Source organism: Delphinapterus leucas, chromosome 19 (assembly GCF_059928025.1).
Source record: "Delphinapterus leucas isolate spDelLeu-1000000601 "Yukka" chromosome 19, BTC_Dleu_Yukka2, whole genome shotgun sequence".
Lineage (NCBI taxonomy): Eukaryota > Metazoa > Chordata > Mammalia > Artiodactyla > Monodontidae > Delphinapterus > Delphinapterus leucas.
The window spans coordinates 60,045,394-60,067,246 of NC_143147.1; the positions used below are offsets into that span (position 1 = coordinate 60,045,394).

The 21,853-nt window shown below is 55.1% G+C and overlaps 1 protein-coding gene across 1 annotated transcript; it reads left to right on the forward strand.

Annotated features, from left to right (window-relative positions):
* Positions 1 to 361: 361 nt before the first annotated feature.
* CBX4 (chromobox 4) lies at positions 362 to 6,754 on the forward strand. Its single transcript, XM_022589424.3, has 5 exons — positions 362 to 667; positions 814 to 857; positions 2,005 to 2,070; positions 4,219 to 4,285; positions 4,566 to 6,754. Exons 1-5 carry the CDS (start codon positions 362 to 364, stop codon positions 5,970 to 5,972), a joined length of 1,890 nt encoding a protein of 629 aa, XP_022445132.2. The 3' UTR covers positions 5,973 to 6,754.
* Positions 6,755 to 21,853: the final 15,099 nt, after the last annotated feature.

Consider the following 21,853-nt stretch of genomic DNA (forward strand, 5'->3'; position numbering starts at 1 on the left):
AATGAGAGGCGAGGGAGCCGGCCGAGGCGGTAGGCCGCAGGCGAGGGGTCGCAGCCAGACCCTCGCGGCCCCGTCAAGCTCTCCACCCCGCCTCGGCCCGCCGCCGACACACCTCTCCGGCCCGGTCCCGTTCCCTCCCTCCAGTGTCCCTCTCCCAGGCTCGCAGATCCCTCCCCCTGCACCTCCCCGGCGCCCTCCTCCTCCCGGCCCCCTCCCGCGCCCTTCCTCCTCCCCCCCCACCCCCCCCGCCGCCCAGGCCCGGGGCCTCCGGTAGGCCGGGCTGCGCCAATCCCGGCCGCGGCCCGCCCCCTGACGCCGAGCAGGGCCCGGCGAGGCCCCGCCCGCTGACGTCCGGATTTGCATGAGTTCTTGTGCAGCCGCGGCCCGGGCTCAGTTGTCTCAGCGAGCGCGAGCCGGGAGCCGGGGAGGGCGCGGGCAGCGGCGGGCGGCCGGGCTGTGCTGGGCGAGCGGCGGCGGCGGCGGCGGCGGCGCGGGCGGCGGGGGCGCCTCGGCCGGGGCGGCAGCGGGGCGCCGGCGGGAGCCAGCAGCGTCTGCAGCCGCGCCGGCCGCCCGCGCCCCGGCGCGCTCCGGCTCGGCCATGGAGCTGCCAGCTGTTGGCGAGCACGTCTTCGCGGTGGAGAGCATCGAGAAGAAGCGGATCCGCAAGGTAGGGCGGCGCGGGGGCGACGGCGAGGCGGCGGGGGAGCGGCAGCCGGAGCAGCCCGCGGGGAGGCGGGGAGGGGGTGGGGAGGCTGCGGGCCGGAGCCGGGGATCCCGCGGAAGCTGATGGAGTGCTGTCTCTTCCCCCCTCAGGGCAGAGTGGAGTATTTGGTGAAATGGAGAGGCTGGTCCCCCAAGTAAGTAGCGGCCGAGGGGCGGGGGAACCCGGTGCCGAGGCGCGGGGCTCCCGGGCTCCGGACCCGCTGGGCTGGTGGGGTGGTGGGGGGAGCGGACGGGAGGCGGGGTGGAGGTGGGGTGGAGGGAGGAGGGGGTGGGGAAGTCGGTGGCAGGCACTGGGGAAGCCGAGCCGCCGAGCCCGAGCCCGGCGCCCTGTGTTGTGCTCTGCTCTCCGGGAAATGCCATCACTAATTTATGCACTAAAAGGAGCCGGAGGAGCTGGAGAGACGCGGGGCCGAGCCGGGGAGGCCGGCGGAGGGAGGGAGGGCGCAGGCACTGACTGATGTGCAGCAGAAAATGGCTCCTTTCCCCTTTCCCTCCACCGAACGGCTCCATATTGCAAAACCAAAAAAAAAAAAAAATTAAAAAGCGACGAAAATGCAATTGTGTGCCTCTTCCCTCCTAGTGGTGTAGGGAGAGGAAGAAAAAAAGCAGAAAATGTTGGGAACTGTCACTGCGGCGCTTTTGGTGGGGAATTTTTTTTTTTAATTTGAAATGCGAAGGCACCGGATGGAGACAGACGCGCAGGCACACACACACACACACACACACATACACACACACACACACACACACAGAGGCATATTTTTGTGTTGCTGAGTATTTGGGGGTTGCTTGCCCGTGACAGCGGGCTCCAGGGCCGCGAGGGGGTGTGGGGGGCCGCTTGGCTGACGGTTATCGGATTAGGGGTCAAATGGAGAATGGCTGAAGCCCTCGCGGAGACTCGGGGCTGGGGAGAGGAGGAGGGGACTGCGACTTTGCATTTTGGCTGCTTTGCACGCAGGGTTCCTGGTGAGCAAAGTGGCTTTGGAACATGTCGCAGTAACATGCTTAAAATTCTTGACAACTGCAAAATAAACTGCTAGTTTCATTTTCCTTACCCCTCCCCTTTCTTCCTGCCCTTGTGTGTTTATTTTGACTCGGGGAGGGTGTATCAGGGACCGTGTCAGGCCTGCAGAAATTTACTCTCCACCCCCACATCCACAGCTAAATAGCTTTCGGTTCATGAAGACAGAGTAGGGCCTTATGTCATTCCCCACCTGGAGGCCGCAAAGCTGGCTCGGTTTTTTTTTTTACGCCGTGTCCCCCTCCCTTTTCCCTTGCAAGATATAACACGTGGGAACCCGAGGAGAACATCCTGGATCCCCGGCTGCTGATCGCCTTCCAGAACAGGTGAGCGTCCCTCAAGCAGCCGCCTCTCGCAGCCGTGACCGTATATGGGAATGGGAGAGTGGGCCAACGCTGCAACAGGAAAGGGGGAAAGGGCCGGGAGGGGGCTGGCAGGAGTCCCCTCCCCCCCGGGTCTGAATGGGCACGGCTGGGGCCTCGGCTCCTCTAACCAACATCCTTGGCGGTTGCTGCAGCTTGCGGGGGGGGGGGTGGGGGGGGTGGGCAGGGCCGGAGAAGGAGAGGCTTGTGTTTGGGGGAAACTGTGGGAAGGGTGCGTGCGGGTGGCCCTACAGCTGCGCGGAGAAGTTGGGGCTGTGCCTGGTTCCCTGCCGGCCCCCCTCCTTTCGCTACCTTGAAGCCCCACCCCCGGAGCCTAGGTGTTGCTTTCCTGCTGCCACTGGCCGCTTGGCACGGGCAACTCTCGGGGCAGCTCCAAGGGAGCTGGCATTGTGAAACCACCGGACGTCACGGAACTGAACTTAACCTGTTGGGGACTGGAGAAAAGTTGACGAGGCCTTAAGTTGCCACACTCACCCCCCAGGGAGCTTGGGATTGGCAGGGGGCAGATTCTTTCTGGAGCTGCGTGCCCTTCACACCTCCCACTAGGCTGCTTGGTGGGTCTGGACCCCATTCTCAGGGCAGGGGGAGCTTGGCCCGAAGGGTGTGGGATGGGCACTGCCTGGTGGTGGAGGGGTGGCTTCTGACGAGGGGCTCATCGTGGGCACAGATGCTTGTCACGCTGCAGCTGCTGCAGCTGGATTCACCGCCGGTGGCTGCGGTTCTCTGTTTCGGGGAGGACAGAAGGGGGAAGGGCGATCAAGGAGGGGAGGAGCGGCAAGAGCCCGCGGAGCTGGGCCACACCGCTGCCTTCCATCCCTCCTCCCCCTTTTATTTTGCATTATTTCCTGTGGCGCGTTTGGCGCTAAAACTGTAAACTCTAGACCCTTGGAACAAGCGACCAGCAGGGAAGCTGCTCTCCTGCGATGTAGGGGGGTGCCGAGAAGGGATCCTGCCCAGGTTCCACCTGGGAGTTCACCACCCTATAACCATGCCATGTTGCATAATGGGTCCCCAAAGACTTAAAACGCAGGCTGTTGCAATGCCATGCAACTTTGGAGTTAGGCCCCGGCCCGGGCCCCCAGGCATGGTGGAACTCCCCTGGGTTAGCCCAAGGATGGGCGGGGGGGTTGCCTAGGGTCGCTGGAGAGCGGATTTCTGGCCCGGGAATGGTTTGCAACTTTGGCCAACGCTGGAGAGTCACTCCCTTCTCCCATAGAGAGCTGGGCAGTGCTAGGATCATCCTCCCCCCAGCCTCAGGTCACCCTCCACCAGGCCGCAGGCGGAAGCCTGGCGGCTGTATTGACCACCGCCACCAACATGGGCTTTAATAATAATTTGGAAATCGGGAGGCTGGGAGCCCGGGCTCGTGGAGGAGGCGGTGCTTCTGCGTGCCGCCCCGCGTCGCCCCGCCCAGCAGCTCTGCCAAGGCCTTGCCAGAGCCGGTTCACCAGGTGGCTGCGAACCTGGCCAGGCCCTGGCCTCGGCGTCCAGCCCCCGCCCCCAGCCCCTAATTGGCTCATTTGCCGCTGTGTAAACAAGGGCGCAGCCCCTCCCCCTGTTTAGTGCCTGGCCTTTAAGGAACCGAGTCCTCCCTTCTGCCGGCGGCACTCGTTATCTGAATCTTAATGAGGTCATTAGCATCCCGTGCCTCTGACGGGGAGGCCCAGTGTGGACGCACACCTCATTTGGACTTGTTTGCATCCCCTGGACCCCGAAGCCCAGTGCACTTTGTGCAGGGCCCCGGACCCAAGGCTGTGGACACCAGTGCCAAGCCGCCCAGCCCCAAGCTGCAGGCAAAGAGGCAGGGCTGTGCGGGGCCCCGGGTCAGGTATGGACATCTGAGGTGGGGGAGACCTTCGGAGAAGACCCCTTGGGCAGATAGGGGTTGGTGTGGGTGTAAAGCGGGACTCTGGGCTGGACCGAGGCACCCAAGTGGCAGCCGAGGCGATCTTCTGCCGTGAGCTCTTGATTCCTCCGGTTCTTGCTGGCCCTGCTGCTCACCGAAGTGGGGGGGCATCACGCAGGCTGGGGCACAGCAGGAGGGAGGTGGCTCTGAGGCTAATAGCACTGCCTTCTGTTCCCTCTCCCCAGGGAACGGCAGGAGCAGCTGATGGGATATCGGAAGAGAGGGCCGAAGCCCAAACCGCTGGTGGTGCAGGTGAATACACTCCCTGGCCCCGGGGCCGTCCAAAAGTTTGCCGTGACATTGCCACCTGAGCTGCCTCCAGGCCCGGAAGTCAGGGCGAGTTCCTCCAGAACACCCAATTCCACTTCCTTTCATCGTGACCTCCCACACCCTTCCCCGCCCCCCACCCCACCCCATAACGCAGCTGCTGACCTGGTAGGGGCTGGGACACTCCTGGAGCTTGAGGCTTGCTCTGGGGCTGGCCTTACCCCTCCTCTTACCTCTTCCTCCATTTCTACCCCCATTCCCCTAGGTACCTACCTTTGCCCGTCGTTCCAACGTGCTGACTGGACTCCAGGACTCCTCGGCTGACAACCGCGCCAAGCTGGAGCTGGGTGGTCAGGGCAAGGGCCAGGGGCACCAGTACGAGCTCAACAGCAAGAAGCACCACCAGTACCAGCCGCACAGCAAGGAGCGGGCAGGCAAGCCCCCGCCGCCAGGCAAGAGCGGCAAATACTACTACCAGCTCAACAGCAAGAAGCACCACCCCTACCAGCCGGACCCCAAAATGTATGACCTGCAGTACCAGGGCAGCCACAAGGAGGCGCCGAGCCCCACCTGCCCGGACCTAGGCGCCAAGAGCCACCCGCCCGATAAGTGGGCCCACGGCGGGGGTGCCAAGGGCTACCTGGGAGCGGTGAAGCCCCTGGCCGGTGCGGTCGGGGCTCCAGGCAAGGGCTCCGAGAAGGGTCCCCCCAACGGGATGACGCCGGCCCCCAAGGAAGCGGTGACGGGCAACGGGATTGGGGGCAAGATGAAGATAGTCAAAAACAAGAACAAGAACGGACGCATCGTGATCGTGATGAGCAAGTACATGGAGAATGGCATGCAGGCAGTGAAGATCAAGTCCGGGGAGGCAGCCGAGGGCGAGGCGCGCTCCCCCAGCCACAAGAAGCGGGCTGCCGAGGAGCGTCACCCCCCTGCAGACAGGACTTTCAAAAAGGCCGCAGGGGCGGAGGAGAAGAAGGTGGAAACGCCCTCCAAGAGGAGGGAGGAGGAGGGGCCGGGGGCCGGGGACCCGCAGCCCCAGGAGGCCGGCTCCCGCAAGCTCTCCCCGACCAAGGAGGCCTTCGGCGAGCAGCCGTTGCAGCTCACCACCAAGCCTGACCTGCTGGCCTGGGACCCGCCCCGCGGCACACAGCTGCCCTCCCACCATCACCACCACCACCACCATCACCACCATCACCACGCCGTCGACCTAAATCTCTCCCACGCGCGCAAGCGCTGCCTCTCCGAGACCCATGGCGAGCGAGAGCCCTGCAAGAAGCGCCTGACAGCGCGCAGCATTAGCACCCCCACCTGCCTGGGGGGTAGCCCCACCGCCGAGCGCCCAGCGGACGTGCCCCCCGCTGCCGCCCTCCCGCAACCGGAGGTCATCCTGCTGGACTCGGACCTGGACGAGCCCATAGACTTGCGCTGCGTCAAGACGCGCGGCGAGGCCGGGGAGCCGCCCAGCGCCCTCCAGGTGAAGCCTGAGGCGCCCGCAACCGCGGTGGTGGCAGCTGCGCCGGCGACAGCGGCCGAGAAGCCTCCGACCGAGGCCCAGGACGAGCCCGAGGAGCCACTCAGCGAGTTCAAACCCTTCTTTGGGAATATAATTATCACCGACGTCACCGCAAACTGCCTCACCGTCACGTTCAAGGAGTACGTGACGGTGTAGCCTTCCGAAGGGCGTTGGAAGGGGAAGCGCTGTACCCGCGGGGGCGTAACACCTGGGGCCTGGGGGCGGACTCCTCCTCTCTCCAACTGCGGGAGATCCGGGCCGGGCCCCAGCGCGAAAATGCCAGAAGCCGCGGCAACCGCGCCCCTCCACCCGGTTCTGTCCGGAGCGCCCGGCCCACACTGGCGCCTTCCACGCCGTGCCTGCGGGTCTCGCCCCTCATCTGCCCCATCCCCTCTCTCGTGGACCTCCGGGACTGACAGGGCAGCCACTCGAGGCGGTCTAAGAGTTATAGTATTATATTTTAACCGTGCTAACTTGTCAAGTGCAGACTTTACTCCCGTTTGTACGTGGTGTTATTATTGAAATGTATTGTTTGAGCTCAAAAGGCCCACCACCCCCTTTGGGCTGATATATATATATTTATTTGTAGGTATTTATATATTGAAATATAAAAACCTAGATTTATGGAGTTCTCTCTAGATCATGTTATATTCTATATCAGACAAACTATTTTCTGTTGACCTTTCTACCCGTTCATTCAGTATTTCGGTTGATTTCATTTCCTCCCCTTCCAGGAACTGCAATACCAGTAACCTTGGTATATATTTTTTGATACTGTACACATGGATGTGTTGTTTCTATGTGCAAAAAAAAATTTTTTTTTGTTAAAAGGCTAAACGAGCTCTCTAGAAACTGCTGCTACTAGAAATGTCTAAACTATAAGCTTCCAATTATTACCTGCTTGAATGTAAATATTAAATGGAGATGTTGAAGGTGCACTTTCGCTGTTTGAGATTAGCGAAGAGCGAACGTCAGAGGCTCAGGAGGCGGCTGGACCCCTCTCCCCATCCCGCTTCCGCCTTAGGTCTGGCGGGGGTGGGGGGCGGCGAGGTTGTAGAGGAACCTATCGCAACTTGCGCTTAAACCTTTGCAAAAGCAAAGTGGACTTGTTTCGCGAGCAGAGGCGCCCGCACCCGGGGAGTGACCCCGCTCCCCGGAAGTCGAGAGGCTCTCCAAAGGAGAGGGGAATTCCTGCGGGGGGGTTGTGCTGGCGTCGCCCCCGCTCTCAGAGTTTTCAGGCCTTCGCTGCCCACCGCGCTGGCAAACCCGGGATCTGCGTGGTGGGGGGGAGGGGTGCACGGGTGCGCGAGCGGCGCGGAGACTTGGGTGGGGCCAGCCCCCAGCGCCGCGCCCGCCAGGCACCTGCTGATCTTTGCCCCCACCCCCACCCCAGGGCGCAACACACCCTGGCGCTGGCCCTGATGTGGCAGGGGTGTTCCTTCCTAATAATCCCTGCCCGGTAGGGCAGGTTCAGCCGGGAGGGGATCCTCCCACCCTCTCCGCGTCCCTTGCTGCCATCGCTGGCCCCGCCCCACCGAGGAAGCTGCGAGGCTCTTTCTCTGCCAGCCTCTCTCCCCGGAAACCACCAGGCCAGAGGCTCCGACTGGAGGCGCCGCGAACGCGGCCAGGGCAGGGGGCGGGGGGCTTCCTGCGAGGTGGATGGGGAGTGGGAGGGGGAAGAGGCCAGAGGAGCAAGGCCTGCCCGTCCCCACTTCCTTAGTGAGCGGGGAAATGTGGGATCCCATCTCACCCGTCCTGCTTTGGGTGGCAAGGCTGGGGCCCTTGGTTTCCCCAAGCAGGAAGGGGTTAAGGGCCCCGAGGGGTTAAGGGGAGTGGGCCGAGCTCCAAGGTGCGGCTTCCCCGGGCCTGGAAGCCGAGACCCGGGAATGCTTGCGTCCTTTCTGCAGACGCAGCGATCTTCCTGGCTGGAGTGGCCGAGCAGGGCCAGGGGCCACGGGACTGACGGCCTGGTGGGCGCGGGGCTGCTACTGGCGCCCAAGCCCCTTGCCTGCCCGTCTGGGACTGAGGGGCCAAGCCTGTGCTGGGCGCCCGGGCGGAAGAGGTCAACACGGTTCATAATGGGGGGTTGTTAAGGGGGGAGAGGTGGCGAGAGAGCGCAGTGTTGGGAAGGCCAGGGGAAGAGATAGAGGGCCAGGAGGGCAGGAGGCCTGAATGCGGACAGTGTGGCCAGTGTTGGCTGCAGGCCACCAAGCGGCTGGAGGTGGGGGAGGGGAGCCTAGCCCGGGGGTGGGGGGGCGGAGGGGAGGGGAGGGAGGGAAGGGAAGTTCAAAAAAAAAAAAAAACCGTTGGGAGTTTCTAGCCCTGGCTTTTGTGAATTGTCCCTCCCACTACCCCCATCACCCCAGCCCCCTTTAGAGTGAGCTAAACACTCCCCCCTCCCCGCTCGATGTAATGAATGCCCTTTGCCACCCTGGGAATGAAGGGAGGGGGAATCTTGACTGCTCCTGGCCAACTGCCTGCTCAGTACTAGAATTGGGCCTGTCCTTCACTGACTGGTACACAAAGGCACATGCCAGGCGTGGATTTCATCTCCCTGTTTTTCTGGTAGAGGAGAACTAAAAAATCAGGAGTGGGAAGGGGAGCCCCTTGTTCAGTTCTGCACAGTTGGTGACTTGGGAGTGAGCCTTAGCCCCTAGGGGTACCCCTCCTGCCCAGTGGGTGGCCTCTGTGAGGCTGAGCCTGGGAAACAGGGTAGGGGAGGTAGAGGATGGCACTGTTGGTGGGCAGGGAAGGAAACCTGTCTACTACCATTCGCAGAAAGGTGTGGCCTACAGGTGGTCTGAGGCCTTGAAAACTGGTCCTGGTGGTGGACCTTTTGGGGTAGGTCTTCGAGGAGGATGGTCCTAGGAAGAGCCTGGAACCTAAGGTCAGAAGATCAGCAATGGGACAGAGGTAGATGGATAGGTCAGGAGGAGCAGCAGAGATGCCCAACTGGCACCAGACTCAAGAGTGTCCAAGACCCCTTCTGGCCCAGGAGGGACAGGACTCTCATTGGCTGGGCTCCTCGGATATGCCAGGGGCCACTTGAGCATCTTGTTCCATTCAGACCCCACAGGGGTTGAGCTTCCCTGTGGGATGAGAGTCTGAGGTTCTGATGACAGAACAGTTTGTCCAGCTCATGTGGCCACTGCCCAGTTGTGTACTGATTCTAGAACCAATCAGGTGGTCTGCTATCACCCAGCAGAGAGGTGCCCCACGGCAACTCGCTCCACCCTAATCTCTCAGACGTAGGCGTGTCCAAAGCTCAGGAACACTCAAAGAGGGCCAGGGGCCCTGGCATCAGGACAGGGGAGGAGAGTCCAGTAGCCCCAGTTCTCGCAGGTGTAGACTGCTTCTTCCTAATGCAGGGCAGAGATGCCTATCAATGGCCAGCGCTTCATAAGCAAAGGGTCCTAAACCCTCTCTTTGAGCCCAAGTTCAGGGGAGAGAATGAAAGCAGGAAGCTGAGATCTTAACCTTGCACACTGGGATCTTAACTTTGCCCAGAGACCCGAAGTTCTCTGTTTTTTCTCCAAATGAACCTTTCTAATGGGGCTGAGCCTTGAGCATAGAGGCTGAAGCTGACTCATTGCAAAGAGAGGGGCATTGTGTATCCATCCATCCCTCAGAAGCTGGTCCCTCCTGCACCAGCTGGGTCCCAGACTCCAGCTCTGGTCTCCCTGTTGCCTGCACCACCTCTCCCAACTCGTTTTCACAAGAGCCAGGTTTAGCCCTTCAGTGTTAGCTCCATCCTTGGATCCTACCAGGGTGCTTTGGAGCTAGGGTTGCCAGACTGAGCACATAAAAATCTAGAATGCTCAGTTAAATTTGAATTTCAGATGGACAATGCATAATTTTTTAGTATGTCTCATGAAATATTTGAGATATACTAATACTAAAAAATAATATAAAATGCATTGTTTATGTGAATGCAGATTGAACTGGGCATCCCGGATATTATCTGGAAACTCTATTTGGATCCTGAATAGTCTACTTGGTCAGCCCCTGCCCACAGCGAAGTTTCAGTCCAATAGGAGAGAGGAACTGTTGAGAACTGAGCCACATCGATCCTGTGAGTGCGGTGATTGTAGTGACATCGAGTATGCTGGCATGGCACAGAATGGCTGCTGCATGACAGCAGGCCCTTCACCTGTGATTTCAGGTGGGGGTGGAGCGAGCATGGGACAAGACCTAGACAAAGGGGTGATGGAAGACCAGAATTGGTCCCTCCATTTGTTGGCCCACCTTGGGCTCCTGAGTTGAGGCTCCTCCCCATTCCCACCCACCCCAACGACAAAGTCTAGAACATACAAGGAGGGCAGAACAGACCCACTCCCCTCACCAAAACCCTTTCCCTTCCTACACCTCAGTTTCCTCAGCACCTTCAAAGACGTGCCACGACAGTGAGGATGAACTGGGTCGGGAAAGAGCCTTGAGCGCTTCTGGAAAACCTCCTAAGTAAACATATGAGTTATTTTTTTTACCAGGGAACATTATTAACATTTCATGTCAGATCCAAATGCCTTCTAACGACTTCTGGCTGAGAGACTCAGCTTGACCAAGGGACAGATACCCGGTGATGTTTACCTCTGAACTGACGGCTACCTCTCCCTTCCCTCCCCGCCCAGCTCTTAACCCAGTGTGCACCAGCCCTCTGCATTCTGCCCTAGCCCTCTGCATTCTGCCCTCACTACCTGCTTGGTGGATGATTACCCAATGACCTCGGACCTCATCCTCAGCCTCTCCAGCTTTATACTGGATCACCAAGAATGGCATTGGGACAGGAGAGAGATAAGAGCTGCGCCTGCACTTGTACAGAACCAGATCCTCGTGCTTTTTGAATCGAGTTTCTTCTATTGTTCCACGTTATGGTTCCAAGTTATGTTTGCGGCTCATCTGAGAAGACGAAGACTCTAAAGAGGAAATAGTACTAAAGGCGGATATTCTTGGATGCAAGTATCCATTTCCTGTGGCCATAGTTCAAAAACCCCCCTGCCCCCTGCCCCCTCCTCTTCCTCTCTTCCCTTTGCAGTTACTGCTAACAGCTAACATGGATTGAGTGCCCACTACCTGTGGGGGCACTTCAGGGCGTCATCATGAGCTACATCCTATCACTGTCCCTGTCTCACAGATGGTAAAATGAAGGCTTAGAGGCTCAAGTAACCAATTCAAGGTCAACATTCAGTACACAGGGGAACACATAGTGAGTTCTGAGCTAGCCTTGTCTGTCTCCAGGGGCTGTGCTCCCAGCTTCCAGGATTCTGTGGGTTCTTCAGAGGCCAGTTTAGGTCCCATCCCCTCCCTGAGGTGGTTCTAGATTATTCCAGCCTTTACTAGGGCCTGCTGTGCCTGATCTCCTGCAGTATTTACTGCCGCCCCCGCAACTCGCCGATCAGTTGCTAGCTGCAACATACCTGTGTGCATGCACCTCGATTCTCCAACTGGACAAAGCCTTGAGCATTTGGAAGGCAAGGGACATGTCTTGGGCATTTCATGCACTCCCACAGTTTGTGCACAGTTCCTAGATAAATACCTCAGAATCAGATGCCTCGTGTGTGTGTGTGTGTGTATGTCTGTGTGTGTGTGTGTCTGTGTGTGTGTACAGAGTCCTGTGTGTGTGTGTATGGGTGTGTGTGAGAGAAAGAGAGACAGATGGGAGCTTTCAGACAGTGATGCTGATTCCTGCACTGCAAGCCATTAGCAGCAGACACAAGAAAGACCCCCGTGCCACCCCCAGGGGCTCAACCCCCATGACCACAAAGCTGCACAGCAGAGGCTGGGGACTCAGGCTGCTCCTTTTCGCCCTGCCGCCAGTGGATGTCAGACACTCAGGCACTCAGCTGCTCTAGGGTCCTGCTGCCCCCTCGCCCTTCACCTGATCTATCTGTGTGAGTTTCAGGAGACTCCGGGTAATTATGTGGTAATTGAATTTAGGGAAACAGACCCTAAGGATAATCCTTGAGTCAGTTCCAGGAGATTCATGGTTTAATTTCCATATTTAGCTAGTGGTACATATTATACGGTTCCTGACAGCACAGCAATCACCTCGTCCTTATGTATTTAGTTTTGTTTTAACACGAGGTTCAGAATAGTAGAGATATGGGCATGTTACTCCAAAACACACACACACACACACACACACACATACACACACACACACAGAGTTAACAACAAGCAGAAGACACAGCACACACCCCTTTTTAATTTTCATATGTGGTCTTCACGTAAGCTGTGTGGATAAGGCCTGACACAGTAAAAACTCACCAAATGCTGCCTGTAATTATTATTTCACTTAATTATCTGCAAGTTCTCAAATCTGGATAGGGGCAGAGAGCTGGCATCGCCAATGGACGTCCAAGGTGCGTGTGCATGCCTGCGTGAGTGTGCATGTGCGTGTGCATTTAGGGCTGGAGGAGAGTGGTGGCAATGCAGCCCGTACTGGCAGGAACGCCTCTCATTTGCTGCCTGAGCTAAGGATCCTTTCAAACGCACCATGGAGTTTAATATTGCCAACGACTGGCCCTGACTCCTTTCAACCTGCGCCAGGTGTAATGTAAACCTCCCTGCATTTCCTCCCTTTCCTGTTTCATCTGAGAAATTCTTCACTAATTCCATGGTATCTGGTTTCTCATTGTTTCTCTCTGCTTTAGAGAGCCCCTTGGGGTGGGCTTTAGAAAGGTGTGCTTAGCGCTCTCAGCCCTCCGAAATGACACAGGCTCTTCCCTCACTACCACCACTATTCTCCGGAACCTCTTACAAGGGACTTCGCTGGCTGTCAGGGCAAAATAAGCCATAACATCCTGGGGAGATGAGCAAATGCCTGTCACAAAATCAGAGGATGGTCTTGGGTGGTCTGTAAAGCAGCATCCAAACTGAGAAAACGGGACAGTCGTATTCAGCTCCTTTGTAATATAACACTGAGGTTATAGTAATGTAACAGAATAATGGCGTGTCTCCCATCCTTTGTTGAAGTAGTGCTCTTTGGGGTTGAAGACAAGGAGGAATACAGCCGGATGGAGGAGGCCTGGGCTGTTCCAGATGCAAGCAGGAGACCATCTAATTTCCTCTGATTCTCTAAAGGAGGTGGGATTACAAAATCATGTGAATGTTGGGGGGTGGGGAGAGAAGAACCTGGAAAGCAGAATCCCTCCCATGAACAACGGAAGTGAGCATCCTTATAGCCATTTCCTGCTTTGTTTTTTGTGCTCCCCACTCTCCTATCAGTGCTGAGGGGAGAGAGGAGGCACTGGGCAGGGTGAAGGAGACTCAGGACTGGCCAGGTTCCTTTCAACCTTCAATGCATCTTCCTACTGTCTCCTCTCCTGGCATTGAAAATTATTTATGTTTGCAAATTGCTTTTGACTCACATGAGTTATTTTTCTTGCCTGCCAACAGGTCTGGGGATGGGAGAGAGTTATTGAGCAGGCAGCTGAGAAGTCCAGGGGCGATGGCAGAAGGAGCACTGAGGTGGAAGTCATGAGCCTTGGGATTTGGCCCCAGCTCTGCCACTGCCGTGCCATTACTTCCCCTTCCCAGGCCCCGGGTTGCCCATCTGCAAAACGAGAGGGTTGGGTGGCCTTTGAGTGCCAAGAGCCTTGGTGGCTCTGACATCCCCTAGGCCTGTGACCCCTGAAGAGACACAGATGAGGGTGGCGCCAGCCCCTACGCTGCTCCCTGACCTGGGCCTGGCGGTGCTGCTGCTGCTGAGCACTGGAGGGTGGAGAGGATGCTGCCCGGGCCCTAGCCCGGCAGGAAGAACTAGACAGGGCGGCGGGGCAGCCAGTACTGTTTCCTCCCTTAGCCTTTTGCTTCACGCTGGTCCTTAGTGATGCCTACTTCCGTAGACTAGGATGAAAACAAATAACTGCAGAGGAACCACCAGAGCAGAAAGCCCCTGGGTACGTACACAAGTGGGTACGTACATTCCAACGAGGAGCAGTGCTCACCCAAGTCACCCACCATAAAGTTGGATTTAATAATAGGAATAATGATAATTCAAAATTCAGTGCCATAGCCATGAGTGATTGGCTGTGTGCTGCTCTTTTGTTTTACAATGGTGTGTTAGTTTCTGCTGTATAACAAAGTGAATCAGCTATATGTATACATATATCCCCATATCCCCTCCCTCTTGCATCTCCCTCCCACCCTCCCAATCCCACCCCTCTAGGTGGTCACAAAGCACTGAGCTGATCTCCCTGCGTGTGCTGCTCTTGGGTGCCATGGTCTGGCCTCTATTCTCTGACTGTGGTTTGGGGCCTAACCCAGAGAGAAAAGAAGCCCAGGGTCTGGGCTTCTTCCAATCCAGTGACCAAGTGGGGACGAAGGCTGTTGTGGGCTCAGCTCCGTGAGGTGGCAAGAAACCTGCTAACCTCAGAGCTTTGAGTTGGCTCTGCCTTGGCAGAAAGATGGTATTTGCTCAGTCCTGGCCTAACCACAGTGAGCCTCAGCCCTGGGTCTAGAGGGGAGTTTGGGGTCTGTGCACTCTCTCATGGGGGATGACATATGGGTGGGCAGAAGGCAGTCGGACAGCAAGAAGAGGAAATTTTATGCAGAAACCCTCTTCCTCTAGAGCCTGCCTTTTCTCATGGGCCCAGAGATGAGTTCCAAGGACCATGAGATTCCACCTGGGTAAACTACGATGCCTCAAAGGTCTAGCCTCTCATTGGTTCCATATGATTCCTCTTAGGAATCTGAGGACACGCCTGGTCTTCAGCTGTGGGTCAGTCTGGTGGCAGGTCTAAGTGGTCTTGCATGCATTTCAGTACTTTGGAGAGAGAATGGTGACACAGGACCAAAATCAAGGGTGGAGGCGGCAGCAGGGAGAAAAGGAAACCAGAGAGGACCAGAGATAAACAGACCCAGAGGTAAGGATACCAAAAGGACCAGCACGAGAAAATGGAGAATGATCATAACAGAAACAGAAAGAGAGTGAGACAGAAGCAGATGAGGGGAGAAACCCATACGGATAAGGAGAGAGACACAAAAGGCTGAAAGAAACCAACGGACAAAAAAACACTGGGTTGGAAGGGATCAAAGTTAGTGTCACCAATATGGGGACAAACTGACTTGTGCCTCTTGATACGATGCATTGAGAAGGATATAGCATCACTCCAGTGCTTTTCTGCCACAAATGCAGTGCCCCGATCTAACCATGTAGAAATAAATATCAGACACTTACTCTTCAAAATGTCAAGGCTGAGGAACCCAGAGGCCCTGTCCCAGCCTAAGGGGAAAGGCGTGTGCCCATTGAGACAGCCCCACCTTTTTTTTTTTTTTTTAAATATTTATTTATTTAGGCTGCACTTGTTCTTAGTGGCGGCACACAGGATCTTTGTTGACGCGTGCAGGATCTTCATTGCTGCATGCGGGATCTTTAGCTGTGGCATGCATGTGGGATCTAGTTCCCTGACTAGGGATTGAACCCAGACCCCCTGTACTGGGAGTGTGGAGTCTTAGCCACTGAACCTCCAGGGAAGTCCCTGTCCCAGCTTAAGGAAACTAAAAGGACAGGACACTCAATGCAATTCACAGTCCTGGTTTGGCTCTTGGAAAAGGAAAAAAAAACTGTCTCAAAAGAGCATTGAGAAAACTGACAAAATTTGTATGTGGACTGTAGTTTAGAAAATAATATTGCATCCATGGTAAACGTCCTGATTTTGATAACTGTACAGTGGTTGTGTAAGAAAATGTCCTTGTTCTTAGGAAAAACACAGTAGAGTGTTTAGGCATAAAAGGGTACAAGGTCTCCAACTTACTTTCAGATAGTTCAGAAAAACTATGGGGAAAAGAGAGAAAGAGAATGATAAAGCAAATGGGGCAAATGTAAATAACTGGTGACTCTGGGTAAAGAATATATGAGAGTTCTTTTACTATTCTTGCAATTTGGAGCCTCCCCTTTGGGGTTGGGGACAAGTGCTGGCTGGCACTGGAGCCTCGTAGTGGGGCTGGGAAGAATCAGAAGAGCCTCCCATGCAGGCGAGACTGAGACCCAGCTCTCCAGCAGCTGAGAACATCTGGGCAACTTGACTGTCCCTTGCCGACTACTTGAAGGCCTGTTTTCTAACCCTTCACCCCATAACCTCAACACAAATGAATGGGGGTCCAGGAGGGTGGGCCCATAGCCACCGAGTTTCACAGGTCATGGCCGCCTCCAGCTCAGCCTGGCTGCTCACACCGCACAGCAGAGCCCAACCTTACTCTTTGGCCATGTGTGGAAGCAGGATGTGGCAGAAAGAGGAAGGATTAGGCAGTCGGGCAAACCTGTCTCCGTGGGCCAGCTGCTCTGCACTTACCAGTTCTGTGCCCTGGGGCTGGCAGTCCTGTCCCCTAGAGCTCCCCAAGGCTGGTTTATTCTTACTATTTAGGTCTTCTAAATGCCACCTCTTGAGAGAAGCCTTCCATGACCAGTTACTCCATTTATTATATTATCCTGTTTTGCTTCTTTAGAGCAGAGGCATCCTTAGCTGAAATTTTGATTTGTTTGCTTGTCTGCCTCCCCTTTTCCCCAATAGAGTGTAAGCACCATGACAGCAAATCAGTGTCTGTCTTACTCATTCCTTTATTCTCAGCTCCCAGAACTTGGCAAGTGCACCAGAGCTATTTGTTGAAGGAAGAAAGGAAGGAAGGGAGGGAGGGAGGGAGGGAAATCTCTGAACCTCTCTGGGTTTCAGTATCCTCACCAGTGAAACTGGAGGAAATTGGTGCAGGGACTGCTGTAAGGTTTGCTTAGAGATAGGCTTAAGAATGTCCCAGGGTAGTGTTAGCCCCAAAGAGGCAGTAAGAAGCTTCGATTGTTCATATGACTGTCTCAGGGATACAGCCTGTGTATCCCTGCTCAGTCATTTGGTAATTGATCTGGTCACCTAGTCATTTTTTTTTGGCCGTGCCACGCAGCTTGTGGGATGTTAGTTCCCCGACCAGGGATTGAACCCAGGCCCTCGGCAGTGAAAAATACAGAGTCCTAACCACTGGACCACCAAGGAATTCCCACACCTGGTCATTTTAATTTCATCTGGGGGAGGGTAGATTGGAAGGGGTGAATTACTTTGTCATCATTTGTTTTTGTTTTATTTTTTAGGTTTCTGTATGTGTATGTGTGTCTGATTTGATTATATTCAGTACTATGAGCTGGGCACAGTGCTAGAGCCGAGGTCTCCCCACCGCTGCCCTCCAGACCTGACAAGCCAGGAGTTCTGTGAACATTAGCAGGCTGACAGGCCAAGTGTGGGTCCAGCTCCCAGAGACTGCGTGGGCCCCAGAAACACTCAGTCACGCTTCTCATGAAGAGATTCTAAAACTAAAGCATCCCTGGGCCCCCAGATTGCCCTCCTCGTTTTGACCTGGGGATTCCCATCTTCTTTTTTTTTTTTAATATTTATTTATTTGGCTGCACCGGGTCTTTGTTGCCGCATGCGGGATCTTTGTTGTGGCGTGCCGGATTTTTAGCTGTGGCATGTGGGATCTAGTTCCCTGACCAGGGATTGAACCCGGGACCCCTGCATTGGGAGCGCAGAGTCTTAACTGCTGGACCACTAGGGAAGTCCGGGAATTCCCATCTCAATTCAATCGCAGAACATGCTCGAAAAGAGTCTTGCCTTTCGGTTCTCTGACTTGCCTCCCAGTAACGGGAGAGAAACAAGGCCAACCAAAATCAGGCAGTAAATGCTGCCTGGCTGGCCAAGTTATGAGTGAAAAAGTGAGTGAAGGAAGGAAGGAAGGAAAACCTCTGGGAGTTTGCGTTAGTTTAGCTCATAATTTGGTTTCTTTCCTGGCACATATGAGACTCTGGAAACACTGGGAAGACCCCAATCTAGGCCTGACCTTTGCCCCCGCCAAAAGCTGGCATTATTTGGGCCCAAGAAGCTTGCAGAGGTGGCTGTGGCATCCCAAATGGAGCTGGTCCCTCCCTCAACCTAATTAGGGCCCAAGGAGAGAACCCTTTGGAATTGCAAGCCCCAATGAGACAGGAAGTAGCTCAGAAGGGGTAAGAGAAAGGCTTACCCCAGAACCACATCCACTGAAATTTGTTTACTGCCATCTAGCTTCCCTGGTGACACTGTTGAAAGATCCAGATACACACTGTGCATTGCAGGGAACATACCACACAGGCCAATTTAGCTGATCAAATCTTGGCAAGTCAGCAAGTAGGGACCATATTGACATTTAAAACATTAGAGGCGATCTCCAGGTCTGCTCCAGTTGCCTGCCCAGCTGGCTGGAGAAATGAAATGTGCCTCCAACTCCAGACCAGCTGGGTCTCTTGCAGGCGAGCCATCTCTTCGTGTCGCCCATGCCTGTGTGAAGGGTGAGGGAGTTGCCATGTTGAATGGATTGCTGACAAAGGAAGACACCAACTTGTGACCTGTTGTCCCAAATTCCCATCATCAAGATAAGAGCGGGCAAACGGTCAGATCTATAAATAATGCTTTCAAGGGGGGCCCTTCCTGAAGCACCTTGCAGATTTGGCAGGTGTAGGCTGCCCATTTCTCTCTGTTCCAAATGCAGAGCTGGCCAGCTCTCTCCCTGGAGCTTTGGAAGCCCACAATGCAAGAGTCCCTTTCTCTAGCCAGCCCTGAGCCAGGAACATGGAACCTTCTTCAGCCACGAGATGGTTCTCATCTCTCCACCTGCCCTGCAACCACACAGCTGCCCAGAAATTAACTTGGATGGGAAAGAAGCCTCCTCCAGGTTTCCAGTCCCCAGTTAGGGTGAGGCGCCTCCACCAGCTGACCAAAAACATGCCCAGAATTCCAGGCCGCACCTATGTGCTGTGTCATGCCCTGCAGGGATCCCTGTGTCTCTGTCACCTTACGTCTCTCACTAGTAGGGACTGTGTCTTTGTCACCATCATTCCCCAGCACAGTGTCTGGAAGGCCTGGATAAATAGTTACTGAATGAATGAGCTGTGTTTACAAGGTTATAAGTCTCTGCTGCTCTCTTTCTCTCCATGTCCCCCAACCCAGCCTCAGAAAAGAGTAGAAGTTCAGGCAGAGGCTTTTTCAGGGATTGTCCCCTGGTCCCCCCAGGTCAGCATGATTTCCCACCTGCTCATGGGATTGGGAGGTGGGAAAGGCATCTCCCTTTCTCTCTGTGTGTCTAAACAATAGCCTCTAGTTATTAGATTTGATCTTTGTCTTTACTCTTCTATCTTTTATGAAAAAGATTGCTTTTGTCTTGACTTGTGAGGTATTTTGGGTTTTTTTCTCTCTCTCTCTCTCATAATTTTCATCATCACCTTGAGTTTAGGTCAGATGCCAAAAGTGACACCAGCTGCCTGGTGTCACCACTGCCTGGTGTCCCCATGACCTAATAATGACAATAACTCACAATTATAGATCGCTCACTGAGCCAGGCTCCACGGGAGAGCCCTTTTCTCTTTTAATCCTCGCAATAACCTGATGCAATACAAACTATTATTACCCCCACGAGGAAATGGATGCTTCAAGAGGTCAAGTACCTGGCCTGAGGTCACAGAGCTAGTGAGTGGTGGAGCCAGGGATTGGATTCAGGTAGCCTGGGCTCCTAGCCCCGGTGCCACACTGCTCCCTCGGGAGTCTCTGCACACACAGAGTGTCTGGTCAGGATGCCCCCTGGCAGGAATGGCAGCACAGCCACAGCCACCTACACATCAGAGGTGCCAGCTGTGAACTGAGACGAACCCCAAAAAGTGCACTGCTCCTGGGACCATAGAGTCATCACAAGGATGGAGCTGGAAGAAGTCTCTGAGAGACTCCAGGAAACACCCCCTCATTTTACAGGTGGATACAATGATGCTCGGGCCCCACACTTTAGCTAGTGAAGCATCCAAGACCACAAGCCCTCTGCCTGTGGTCCCCGATTTGTGGTCCACTCTCAACGCAAACTGGACAAGAGACAGTTTGGGATGAGATTTGGAGGGCTCAAGTTCTGGTTCAGACCTAAACACCCTGGCTTGTTCCACAACTGGCTCAGTCCTCTGGAGGCCCCCCAAGTTGAACACAGTTTTAGAGTAGCCTCCAAAATAAGGAGCTGCCGGTTACCACATCTGCTCTACAGACCTGGCAATAAACTCCCCTCTCCTCGCGCCTGAATTTCTTTGTAGCTTCCTCTTTCCCGCAATTGAGAGCTGACAGAGGATTTTTATTCACCGACCTCACGTCATGGTCATTCTATTTCCATGGCTACTCCATTAATGCTTAAGTTTTGGTCACATCCTCATGGGCTGAGTGGACAACCCTAAAAATCCTGAACCAGAAGCCAGAGTTGTTCAGGCAACTTCCATCCTGGCCTTTGCTACAGCCCACAACCCCAAATGAACGTGTTATATGCTCTCAATAGCACCAAACGCTTCTTCCCGGGCACTTTTCAAGGTTGTAAATTACATTAGGTGTGTGGCTTTTCTATTACTGTATCCTCTCACCCCAGGCTTTAAACTCCATGAGGTCAGAAGCCAAGTGTTTTATCTGTAACTCTGAGCACTGGGCTTGACCAGTATGGAGAAGGTGCCTAGGAAATCTTTGTTGGGTGAATAGGTAGGAGGGTGGGTGGATGGATGGATGGATGGATATTGAGAGAGTGAGTTAAAAAAAAGCCTAGATGCCCGATTACCAGAATGGCATCTAAAGCTGAGGGAGGTCCCACTGTGCAGAATGATGAGGCTTAGGGGGTCCAGGGTGGGTGTAATAATTCTTCCCCCACCTTCCCACCTGCAGTCTCTCCAGCTACCAGCCTGGAGACCTCCTGCTCAACCTGCCCTAGGAGGATGTCCCCTGTAACTGGCAGCCCATTGGGTTAATGGCAACCTCAGGCGGTTGGTGAATGGGACTACGTTCTCTCTTCTGTTCGTTCTGATTTTGCCCCTTTCTTCCCTGGCCTGCTGCTCCAGGGAAGGTACTGGGAGTGTCCTAATAGCTGTGAGGGGAAGCAGAAGAGCAGGCTGGAGCAGATAACCTTCATGTACTTCCTGAAATGGAGCTGACATCTCTCACTTTATCTGGGGATTCCCCCACCAAGGAGAGAAGGTGGATGGGGGAGAGGGAAGACAGTCCATTCTTGGAGACGCTGGTTTCCTACTGCTGCTGCCTCCACTCTAGTGACACATGGGAATTCATAGGCACCTTCCTCATGCCCTTGGTGCAGGGCCTACAACAGTGCTGGGAACAGAGGAACAGAGGTGCATTTGAGGAAGCTTCTCTATAATCATGATGACAAAGAGGACTATAAAGACATCAACACTTAGATGGAAATTAAAGATTTGCCTTTCCATTACTCTTTTAATCAGGGTACCTACTAAGTACCAGGCACTTCCCATGTTATTTCACAGGGTCCTGCCATGGACCTGTGAAGTCTGGAGAAATTCAGCTCCAGCAAAACTGGGCCCAGTTGTGGGCCACGCTTCTGTTTTGTCTGTTCCCTGGAATCTTGTAGGCAGAGGCTCTAGAGGTCATTCAGGTCACCCTCCGACCTAAGCAGGAATTGCTCCATGATTTCCCCAGCACAGTGGGCCTAAGAGTCCAAGGTGTCCTGCTCTGCCCACTCTAGGGGGTGCTAATTGTTGACTGCTCCTCCTTCACCACTTTTATTTTTCTAATTTTATTTTTTGGCTGCGTTGGGTCTTCGTTGCTGTGTGCGGGCTTTCTCTGGTTGTGGTGAGTGGGGGCTACTCTTTGTTGCAGTGCGCCGTTTTCTCATTGCGGTGGCTTCTCTTGTTGCGGAGCACGGGCTGTAAGCGCGTGGGCTTCAGTAGTTGTGGCACGCGGGCTCAGTAGTTGTGGCTCATGGGCTCTAGAGTGCAGGCTCAGTAGTTGTGGCACACGGGTTTATTTGCTCCACGGCATGTGGGATCTTCCCAGACCAGGGCTCAAACCCGTGCCCCCTGCATTGGCAGGCGAATTCTTAACCACTGCACCACCAGGGAAGCCCTCCTTCACCACTTTTAAATCCAGCTTCTCTGCAACTTCCTCCGGTTTCTTCTGGGCTGTGCCCTCAGGGGCAGGGCTCCAAGTGCTGGGAGCTCTGGGGGATACAGCCTTGGCAGTAGGGTTTCCCAGCAAACGGGA